Source organism: Pseudophryne corroboree, chromosome 5, assembly GCF_028390025.1.
Source record: "Pseudophryne corroboree isolate aPseCor3 chromosome 5, aPseCor3.hap2, whole genome shotgun sequence".
NCBI classification, from domain to species: Eukaryota; Metazoa; Chordata; class Amphibia; order Anura; family Myobatrachidae; genus Pseudophryne; species Pseudophryne corroboree.
This window is the reverse complement of record NC_086448.1, coordinates 847,498,524-847,510,726: the sequence shown is the minus strand read 5'-3', so window position 1 is coordinate 847,510,726 and position 12,203 is coordinate 847,498,524. Positions and strand designations below refer to the sequence as shown.

Below are 12,203 nucleotides of genomic sequence, written 5' to 3'. Positions count from 1 at the left end.
GCCTGCTGGTCAGTAGTGTTATATGGGACCAGGTCTGTGGGATTCTATGAGTAATAAAATATATGTATATCGTATACAGTATGTGGCTGGTTCCTGGGTCCATCAATGTAAGGGGAAAATGCCATCTTCACTCACCCACCACCTTCTCCCACCTGCCATCTTCACCCACCTGCCATCTTCACCCACTCACCACCTTCTCCAACCTGCCATCCCCTTCTCCCACCTGCCATCTTCACCCACCCACCACCTTCTCCCACCCGCCATCTTCACCCACCCACCACCTTCTCCCACCTGCCATCTTCACTCACCCACCACCTTATCCCACCTGCCATCTTCACCCACCCACCCATTACCTTCTCCCACCTGCCATCTTCACCCACCCACCCACCACCTTCTTTCACCTGCCATCTTCACCCACCCACCACCTTCTCCCTCCTGCCATCTTCACCCACTCACCACCTTCTCCAACCTGCCATCTTCACCCACCCATCCCCTTCTCCCACCTGCCATCTTTACCCACCCACCACCTTCTCCCACCTGCCATCTTTACCCACCCACCACCTTCTCCCACCTGCCATCTTTACCCACCCACCACCTTCTCCCACCTGCCATCTTTACCCACCCACCACCTTCTCCCACCTGCCATCTTTACCCACCCACCACCTTCTCCCACTGCCATCTTCACCCACCCACCACCTTCTCCCATCTGCCATCTTCACCCACCCACCACCTTCTCCCACCTGCCATCTCCACCCACCCTCCACCTTCTCCCACCTGCCATCTTCACTCACCAACCACCTTCTCCCACCTGACATCTTCACCCACCCACCACTTTCTCCCACCTGCTATCTTCACTCACCCACCACCTTTTATAATCCTGCCAACTTCATCGAACTGCCCCTTTCACCCATCATCCACCTTCATGCACCTGTTCACACCACCCACCTAGCTTATTCACCAATCTGCCACCATGACCAACTTGACCCTTTTTGACCACCCACCACTTTCACCCACATGCCATTTCCACTCAGCTTCCAACTTTAATCATTACGCCCTTACAGCCACCCACCAGGCTTACCCACCACCTTTCCCTACCTGCCACCCTCACCCACCCGGCCCTTTTCTTTGTAGCATCCAGTCACGGATAAGCTGACAGGACACAATGCTAGGTCATGTTATACAGGACGACTGATATACCCCTAGTGTGGGTAAGAGAAGTGACTGTGCCCCACATGGCAGCTCACTGTATATTGCAGAGCGAGTGTGTGGTCTGAACATAGAGGTAGCGGGGTGTAATTAGGAATGTCCTGCCCCCCTCAGGAGAACAGCCACCGAGTCATCTGGGCGAGGACGACCTGTGGGATTCTCATGCAGCCGCTATTTGCTCCGTGCCACCAGGAGGTGCCCTGCCAGCAGTACTACGACTGGTGTGTGTATGACGCCTGCGGGTAAGTGGTGACACTAGATGCTGTATATAGTCCTCTGTTCCTGGACTGCGTGTAACCTTATCTCATTGCTGTATCTCAGGTGTGACTCTGGCGGAGACTGCGAATGTCTGTGCACCGCCATCGCCACGTACGTGGAGGAGTGTAACCAGCGCGGAGTGTATATCCGCTGGAGGTCCCAGGACTTGTGCCGTGCGTACCGCTTCCTAGTAATCAGCCTCCCCATAACATTAATATAACCTGCTCAAGCCATCACTCCCCCCTCCCAGTGTTTCCCTCTAGTCCCTGAGTAAGAGCCCTCTTACTGTACCCCTAGGGGATGGGGCACGTTTAGCAAAGGTCAATTGCATTTCAGGGGATAAAACACATATTTACTAACAGACAATTTTTTTTATAGCAATTTATAAATGTTAGTAAATGTGCGTGTTAGGGCCTACAGTATATGTACCCCTAACAATGGCCTAATGGCTTCCTGTTGTGTTCTCCTGTACAGCCATGCAGTGCGACAACGGGCTGGTGTATGAGGCGTGTGGACCCCCCTGCCCTCACACCTGCAAGACCATGGGGCTGGGTCCATATCAGCACTGCGCCTCTCTGTCCTGCGTGGAAGGATGTTTCTGTCCAGAGGAGAAGGTCCTGCATGGTAAGTGGTCACCGTATGGTCGGGCACAGAGCATTTATATGATAGGAAATGTGCAGCTGCTTATGTACAAACCTACTGTTCTGCTGTATGCCTTCTCACCACTAGGGTTCCTCACTCTACTGTACAGACCTACTGTTCTGCTGTATGTCTTCTCACCACTAGGGTTCCTCACTCTACTGTACAACCCTACTGTTCTGCTGTATGTCTTCTCACCGCTAGGGGTCCTCACCCTACTGTACAAACGTACTGTTCTGCTGTATGTCTTCTCACCACTAGGGGTCCTCACCCTACTGTACAAACCTACTGTTCTGCTGTATGTCTTCTCACCACCTGGGATCCTCGCCCTACTGTACAAACCTACTGTTCTGCTGTATGTCTTCTCACCGCTAGGGGTCCTCACCCTACTGTACAAACCTACTGTTCTGCTGTATGTCTTCTCACCGCTTGGGGTCCTCACCCTACTGTACAAACCTACTGTTCTGCTGTATGTCTTCTCACCGCTAGGGGTCCTCACCCTACTGTACAAACCTACTGTTCTGCTGTATGTCTTCTCACCACTAGGGGTCCTCACCCTACTGTACAAACCTACTGTTCTGCTGTATGTCTTCTCACCACTAGGGGTCCTCGCCCTACTGTACAAACCTACTGTTCTGCTGTATGTCTTCTCACCACCTGGGATCCTTGCCCTACTGTACAGACCTACTGTTCTGCTGCATGTCTTCTCACCGCTTGGGGTCCTCACCCTACTGTACAAACCTACTGTTCTGCTGTATGTCTTCTCACCACTAGGGGTCCTCACCCTACTGTACAAACCTACTGTTCTGCTGTATGTCTTCTCACCACCTGGGATCCTTGCCCTACTGTACAGACCTACTGTTCTGCTGTATGTCTTCTCACCACTAGGGGTCCTCGCCCTACTGTACAAACCTACTGTTCTGCTGTATGTCTTCTCACCACTAGGGGTCCTCGCCCTACTGTACAAACCTACTGTTCTGCTGTATGTCTTCTCACCACTAGGGGTCCTCGCCCTACTGTACAAACCTACTGTTCTGCTGTATGTCTTCTCACCACTAGTGGTCCTCGCCCTACTGTACAAACCTACTGTTCTGCTGTATGTCTTCTCACCACTAGGGGTCCTCACCCTACTGTACAAACCTACTGTTCAGCTGTATGTCTTCTCACCACTAGGGGTCCTCGCCCTACTGTACAGACCTACTGTTCTGCTGTATGTCTTCTCACCACCTGGAATCCTCGCCCTACTGTACAGACCTACTGTTCTGCTGTATGTCTTCTCACCACTAGGGGTCCTCACCCTACTGTACAAACCTACTGTTCTGCTGTATGTCTTCTCACCACTAGTGGTCCTCACTCCTACTGTACAAACCTACTGTTCTGCAGTATGTCTTCTCACCACTAGTGGTCCTCGCCCTACTGTACAAACCTACTGTTCTGCTGTATGTCTTCTCACCACTAGGGGTCCTCGCCCTACTGTACAGACCTACTGTTCTGCTCACCACTAGGGGTCCTCGCCCTACTGTACAAACCTACTGTTCTGCTGTATGTCTTCTCACCACTAGGGGTCCTCACCCTATTGTACAAACCTACTTTCTGCTGTATGTGTTCTCACCACTAGGGGTCCTCACTCTACTGTACAAACCTACTGTTCTGCTGTATGTCTTCTCACCACTAGTGGTCCTCGCTCCTACTGTACAAACCTACTGTTCTGCTGTATGTCTTCTCACCGCTAGTGGTCCTCGCCCTACTGTACAAACCTACTGTTCTGCTCACCACTAGGGGTCCTCACCCTACTGTACAAACCTACTGTTCTGCTGTATGTCTTCTCACCACTAGGGGTCCTCGCCCTGCTGTACAAACCTACTGTTCTGCTGTATGTCTTCTCACCACTAGGGGTCCTCGCCCTGCTGTACAAACCTACTGTCCTGCTGTATGTCTTCTTACCACTAGTGGTCCTCGCCCTGCTGTACAAACCTACTGTTCTGCTGTATGTCTTCTCACCACTAGGGGTCCTCGCCCTGCTGTACAAACCTACTGTTTTGCTGTATGTCTTCTCACCACTAGGGGTCCTCGCCCTACTGTACAGACCTACTGTTCTGCTCACCACTAGGGGTCCTCGCCCTGCTGTTCAAACCTACTGTTCTGCTGTATGTCTTCTCACCACTAGGGGTCCTCGCCCTACTGTACAAACCTACTGTTCTGCTGTATGTCTTCTCACCGCTAGGGGTCCTCACCCTACTGTACAAACCTACTGTTCTGCTGTATGTCTTCTCACCGCTTGGGGTCCTCACCCTACTGTACAAACCTACTGTTCTGCTGTATGTCTTCTCACCGCTAGGGGTCCTCACCCTACTGTACAAACCTACTGTTCTGCTGTATGTCTTCTCACCACTAGGGGTCCTCGCCCTACTGTACAAACCTACTGTTCTGCTGTATGTCTTCTCACCACCTGGGATCCTTGCCCTACTGTACAGACCTACTGTTCTGCTGCATGTCTTCTCACCGCTTGGGGTCCTCACCCTACTGTACAAACCTACTGTTCTGCTGTATGTCTTCTCACCACTAGGGGTCCTCACCCTACTGTACAAACCTACTGTTCTGCTGTATGTCTTCTCACCACCTGGGATCCTTGCCCTACTGTACAGACCTACTGTTCTGCTGTATGTCTTCTCACCACTAGGGGTCCTCGCCCTACTGTACAAACCTACTGTTCTGCTGTATGTCTTCTCACCACTAGGGGTCCTCGCCCTACTGTACAAACCTACTGTTCTGCTGTATGTCTTCTCACCACTAGGGGTCCTCGCCCTACTGTACAAACCTACTGTTCTGCTGTATGTCTTCTCACCACTAGTGGTCCTCGCCCTACTGTACAAACCTACTGTTCTGCTGTATGTCTTCTCACCACTAGGGGTCCTCGCCCTACTGTACAAACCTACTGTTCAGCTGTATGTCTTCTCACCACTAGGGGTCCTCGCCCTACTGTACAGACCTACTGTTCTGCTCACCACTAGGGGTCCTCGCCCTACTGTACAAACCTACTGTTCTGCTGTATGTCTTCTCACCACTAGGGGTCCTCACCCTATTGTACAAACCTACTTTCTGCTGTATGTGTTCTCACCACTAGGGGTCCTCACTCTACTGTACAAACCTACTGTTCTGCTGTATGTCTTCTCACCACTAGTGGTCCTCGCTCCTACTGTACAAACCTACTGTTCTGCTGTATGTCTTCTCACCGCTAGTGGTCCTCGCCCTACTGTACAAACCTACTGTTCTGCTCACCACTAGGGGTCCTCACCCTACTGTACAAACCTACTGTTCTGCTGTATGTCTTCTCACCACTAGGGGTCCTCGCCCTGCTGTACAAACCTACTGTTCTGCTGTATGTCTTCTCACCACTAGGGGTCCTCGCCCTGCTGTACAAACCTACTGGTCTGCTGTATGTCTTCTTACCACTAGTGGTCCTCGCCCTGCTGTACAAACCTACTGTTCTGCTGTATGTCTTCTCACCACTAGGGGTCCTCGCCCTGCTGTACAAACCTACTGTTTTGCTGTATGTCTTCTCACCACTAGGGGTCCTCGCCCTACTGTACAGACCTACTGTTCTGCTCACCACTAGGGGTCCTCGCCCTGCTGTTCAAACCTACTGTTCTGCTGTATGTCTTCTCACCACTAGGGGTCCTCGCCCTACTGTACAAACCTACTGTTCTGCTGTATGTCTTCTCACCACTAGGGGTCCTCGCCCTACTGTACAGACCTACTGTTCTGCTCACCACTAGGGGTCCTCGCCCTGCTGTTCAAACCTACTGTTCTGCTGTATGTCTTCTCACCACTAGGGGTCCTCGCCCTACTGTACAAACCTACTGTTCTGCTGTATGTCTTCTCACCACTAGGGGTCCTCGCCCTACTGTACAGACCTACTGTTCTGCTCACCACTAGGGGTCCTCGCCCTACTGTACAAACCTACTGTTCTGCTGTATGTCTTCTCACCACTAGGGTTCTTGCCCTACTGTACAAACCTACTGTTCTGCTGTATGTCTTCTCACCACTAGTGGTCCTCGCTCCGGCTGTACATACCTACTGTTCTGCTGTATGTCTTCTCACCACTAGTGGTCCTCGCTCCTACTGTACAAACCTACTGTTCTGCTGTATGTCTTCTCACCGCTAGTGGTCCTCGCCCTACTGTGCAAACCTACTGTTCTGCTCACCACCTGGGTCCTCACCCTACTGTACAAACCTACTGTTCTGCTGTATGTCTTCTCACCGCTAGTGGTCCTCGCCCTACTGTGCAAACCTACTGTTCTGCTCACCACTAGGGGTCCTCGCCCTGCTGTACAAACCTACTGTTCTGCTGTATGTCTTCTCACCACTAGGGGTCCTCGCCCTGCTGTACAAACCTACTGTTCTGCTGTATGTCTTCTCACCACTAGGGGTCCTCGCCCTGCTGTACAAACCTACTGTTCTGCTGTATGTCTTCTCACCACTAGGGGTCCTCGCCCTACTGTACAAACCTACTGTTCTGCTGTGTGTCTTCTCACCACTAGGGGTCCTCGCCCTACTGTACAGACCTACTGTTCTGCTCACCACTAGGGGTCCTCGCCCTACTGTACAAACCTACTGTTCTGCTGTATGTCTTCTCACCACTAGGGGTCCTCACCGCATGTCACATATGCACCAAGCTCCAAAATGCGATACATTCCGGAGGCTGGACTCGGTGTGTAGCGCCATCTTTAGATGGCATTACCCAATATAAACCTATGGGCTTCTTTTCACATTTTACACTCCCAGCACCCCCGGCAGTGCCTGCATCATGTGTCATAAAACCAGACGTCTCGCCACCGCAAAGGACAGATTAGGAGAAACGTCCTTTGCTTAAATCTTCATGCATACGGAATTAATAGAAGCCAATATGGATGCACCGCGCTCACAATGCGATGCTTGATGTGGGCGTAATGGTGATGTTCGTGCAGTTGGACGATGTGATTTGTACTGCGCTTGCGTCCTGATGGATTACCGAGGATTTGGCCGCAGAGGTAATGGGGGTGCATATATATATTATCTTTCCCAATTTATCGGGTAGTCCCCTGCACCCCCAGGAGAGTGGGTTCTCCTCCCACTTCCTAGGAAAGTGGGCAGGATAGGGGGATAGTGCTGGGAATCGCTGGTCCATATGGTATCATTTAGCCACACCCCTTCCTTGAGAGCTGCCAGGTTCTCGTAATGGAGACTGGGCGTAAACACGTGGAAGCCCGGCCCCGCCTCCTGTAGTGCCCAGCTGCTGCTTCTCCCCACCATTCTCCCAGAGTTACACAGTTGGCAGGTATGTAGGGGGGGAGGGGGAGTCAGACTGCAGGCATGTCGCTACTGCTTCAGGGGCGTATAAACAGTTGTAGTGGGCTTTGTTGTGACGGACACTCTGAGCACACATAGGGCTGGTCAGAAGATGGATGGTGCGACCAATGTGCGCTGGAAGCTGGGTGTACGCAAGTGACGGATTAGAGGTGTACCGTCTGTACCAATTCAGCGGCATTAGCATATCGTCTCAGGGCTAAATACACGACGTGTAGACGGCAGACTGCACAAGAGGCGTCATGATTACACCGCATTACTGCCTCTTACCCCTGTATCCTCCCTCCATGATTACACCGCATTACTGCCTCTTACCCCTGTATCCTCCCTCCATGATTACACCGCATTACTGCCTCTTACCTCTGTATCCTCCCTCCATGATTACACCGCATTACTGCCTCTTACCCCTGTATCCTCCCTCCATGATTACACTGCATTACTGCCTCTTACCCCTGTATCCTCCCTCCATGATTACACCGCATTACTGCCTCTTACCCCTGTATCCTCCCTCCATGATTACACCGCATTACTGCCTCTTACCCCTGTATCCTCCCTCCATGATTACACCGCATTACTGCCTCTTACCCCTGTATCCTCCCTCCATGATTACACCACATTACTGCCTCGGCTCTTACCCCTGTATCCTCCCTCTATGATTACACCACATTACTGCCTCTTACCCCTGTATCCTCCCTCCATGATTACACCGCATTACTGCCTCTTACCCCTGTATCCTCCCCTCCATGATTACACCGCATTACTGCCTCTTACCCCTGTATCCTCCCTCCATGATTACACCGCATTACTGCCTCTTACCCCTCTATCCTCCCTCCATGATTACACCGCATTACTGCCTCTTACCCCTGTATCCCTCCCTCCATGATTACACTGCATTACTGCCTCTTACCTCCGTATCCTCCCTCCATGATTACACCGCATTACTGCCTCTTACCCCTGTATCCTCCCTCCATGATTACACCGCATTACTGCCTCTTACCCCTGTATCCTCCCTCCATGATTACACCGCATTACTGCCTCTTACCCCTGTATCCTCCCTCCATGATTACACCGCATTACTGCCTCTTACCCCTGTATCCTCCCTCCATGATTACACCGCATTACTGCCTCTTACCCCTGTATCCTCCCTCCATGATTACACCGCATTACTGCCTCTTACCCCTGTATCCCTCCCTCCATGATTACAGCGCATTACTGCCTCTTACCTCTGTATCCCTCCCTCCATGATTACACCGCATTACTGCCTCTTACCCCTGTATTCTCCCTCCATGATTACACCGCATTACTGCCTCTTACCCCTGTATCCTCCCTCCATGATTACACCGCATTACTGCCTCTTACCCCTGTATCCTCCCTCCATGATTACAGCGCATTACTGCCTCTTACCTCTGTATCCCTCCCTCCATGATTACACCGCATTACTGCCTCTTACCCCTGTATTCTCCCTCCATGATTACACCGCATTACTGCCTCTTACCCCTGTATCCTCCCTCCATGATTACACTGCATTACTGCCTCTTACCCCTGTATCCTCCCTCCATGATTACACCGCATTACTGCCTCTTACCCCTGTATCCTCCCTCCATGATTACACCGCATTACTGCCTCTTACCCCTGTATCCTCCCTCCATGATTACACTGCATTACTGCCTCTTACCCCTGTATCCTCCCTCCATGATTACACCGCATTACTGCCTCTTACCCCTGTATCCTCCCTCCATGATTACACCGCATTACTGCCTCTTACCCCTGTATCCTCCCCTCCATGATTACACCGCATTACTGCCTCTTACCCCTGTATCCTCCCTCCATGATTACACCGCATTACTGCCTCTTACCCCTGTATCCTCCCTCCATGATTACACCGCATTACTGCCTCTTACCCCTGTATCCTCCCTCCATGATTACACCGCATTACTGCCTCTTACCCCTGTATCCCTCCCTCCATGATTACACCGCATTACTGCCTCTTACCCCTGTATCCTCCCTCCATGATTACACCGCATTACTGTCTCTTACCCCTGTATCCTCCCTCCATGATTACACCGCATTACTGCCTCTTACCCCTGTATCCTCCCTCCATGATTACACCGCATTACTGCCTCTTACCCCTGTATCCTCCCTCCATGATTACACTGCATTACTGCCTCTTACCCCTGTATCCTCCCTCCATGATTACACCGCATTACTGCCTCTTACCCCTGTATCCTCCCTCCATGATTACACTGCATTACTGCCTCTTACCCCTGTATCCTCCCTCCATGATTACATTACATTACTGCCTCTTACCCCTGTATCCTCCCTCCATGATTACACTGCATTACTGCCTCTTACCCCTGTATCCTCCCTCCATGATTACATTACATTACTGCCTCTTACCCCTGTATCCTCCCTCCATGATTACACTGCATTACTGCCTCTTACCCCTGTATCCTCCCTCCATGATTACAGCGCATTACTGCCTCTTACCCCTGTATTCTCCCTCCATAATTACACCGCATTACTGCCTCTTACCCCTGTATCCTCCCTCCATGATTACACCGCATTACTGCCTCTTACCCCTGTATCCTCCCTCCATGATTACACCGCATTACTGCCTCTTACCCCTGTATCCTCCCTCCATGATTACACCGCATTACTGCCTCTTACCCCTGTATCCTCCCTCCATGATTACACCGCATTACTGCCTCTTACCCCTGTATCCTCCCTCCATGATTACACCGCATTACTGCCTCTTACCCCTGTATCCTCCCTCCATGATTACACCGCATTACTGCCTCTTACCCCTGTATCCTCCCTCCATGATTACACCGCATTACTGCCTCTTACCCCTGTATCCTCCCTCCATGATTACACCGCATTACTGCCTCTTACCCCTGTATCCCTCCCTCCATGATTACAGCGCATTACTGCCTCTTACCTCTGTATCCCTCCCTCCATGATTACACCGCATTACTGCCTCTTACCCCTGTATCCTCCCTCCATGATTACACCGCATTACTGCCTCTTACCCCTGTATCCCTCCCTCCATGATTACATTACTGCCTCTTACCCCTGTATCCTCCCTCCATGATTACACCGCATTACTGCCTCTTACCCCTGTATCCCTCCCTCCATGATTACACCGCATTACTGCCTCTTACCCCTGTATCCTCCCTCCATGATTACACCGCATTACTGCCTCTTACCCCTGTATCCCCCCTCCATGATTACACCGCATTACTGCCTCTTACCCCTGTATCCTCCCTCTATGATTACACCGCATTACTGCCTCTTACCTCTGTATCCTCCCTCCATGATTACACTGCATTACTGCCTCTTACCTCTGTATCCTCCCTCCATGATTACACTGCATTACTGCCTCTTACCTCTGTATCCTCCCTCCATGATTACACCGCATTACTGCCTCTTACCCCTGTATCCTCCCTCCATGATTACACCGCATTACTGCCTCTTACCCCTGTATCCTCCCTCCATGATTACACCGCATTACTGCCTCTTACCCCTGTATCCTCCCTCCATGATTACACTGCATTACTGCCTCTTACCCCTGTATCCTCCCTCCATGATTACACCGCATTACTGCCTCTTACCCCTGTATCCTCCCTCCATGATTACACCGCATTACTGCCTCTTACCCCTGTATCCTCCCTCCATGATTACACCGCATTACTGCCTCTTACCCCTGTATCCTCCCTCCATGATTACACCGCATTACTGCCTCTTACCCCTGTATCCTCCTCCATGATTACACCGCATTACTGCCTCTTACCCCTGTATCCTCCCTCCATGATTACAACGCATTACTGCCTCTTACCCCTGTATCCTCCCTCCATGATTACACCGCATTACTGCCTCTTACCCCTGTATCCTCCCTCTATGATTACACCGCATTACTGCCCCTTACCCCTGTATCCTCCCTCCATGATTACACTGCATTACTGCCTCTTACCCCTGTATCCTCCCTCCATGATTACACCGCATTACTGCCTCTTACCCCTGTATCCTCAATCCATGATTACAGCGCATTACTGCCTCTTACCCCTGTATCCTCCCCTCCATGATTACATTACTGCCTCTTACCCCTGTATCCCTCCCTCCATGATTACACTGCATTACTGCCTCTTACCCCTGTATCCTCCCTCCATGATTACACCGCATTACTGCCTCTTACCCCTGTATCCCTCCCTCCATGATTACACCGCATTACTGCCTCTTACCCCTGTATCCTCCCTCCATGATTACACCGCATTACTGCCTCTTACCCCTGTATCCTCCCTCCATGATTACACCGCATTACTGCCTCTTACCCCTGTATCCTCCCTCCATGATTACACCGCATTACTGCCTCTTACCCCTGTATCCTCCCTCCATGATTACACCGCATTACTGCCTCTTACCCCTGTATCCTCCCTCCATGATTACACCGCATTACTGCCTCTTACCTCTGTATCCTCCCTCTATGATTACACTGCATTACTGCCTCTTACCCCTGTATCCTCCCTCCATGATTACACCGCATTACTGCCTCTTACCCCTGTATCCTCCTCCATGATTACACCGCATTACTGCCTCTTACCCCTGTATCCCTCCCTCCATGATTACATTACTGCCTCTTACCCCTGTATCCTCCCTCCATGATTACATTGCATTACTGCCTCTTACCCCTGTATCCTCCCTCCATGATTACACCGCATTACTGCCTCTTACCCCTGTATCCTCCCTCCATGATTACA

General features: G+C 51.3%; 1 protein-coding gene across 1 annotated transcript in view; it reads left to right on the top strand.

Moving 5' to 3' along the window:
- The window catches only part of LOC134929706 (SCO-spondin-like), a 583,357-nt gene that overhangs the window by 92,561 nt on the left and 478,593 nt on the right, over positions 1 to 12,203 (top strand). Inside the window, exons 17-19 of the mRNA XM_063925285.1 lie at positions 1,321 to 1,448; positions 1,528 to 1,637; positions 1,939 to 2,088. Coding sequence (XP_063781355.1) covers positions 1,321 to 1,448; positions 1,528 to 1,637; positions 1,939 to 2,088 — 388 coding nt within the window. The remainder of the gene's footprint in view (positions 1 to 1,320; positions 1,449 to 1,527; positions 1,638 to 1,938; positions 2,089 to 12,203) is intronic.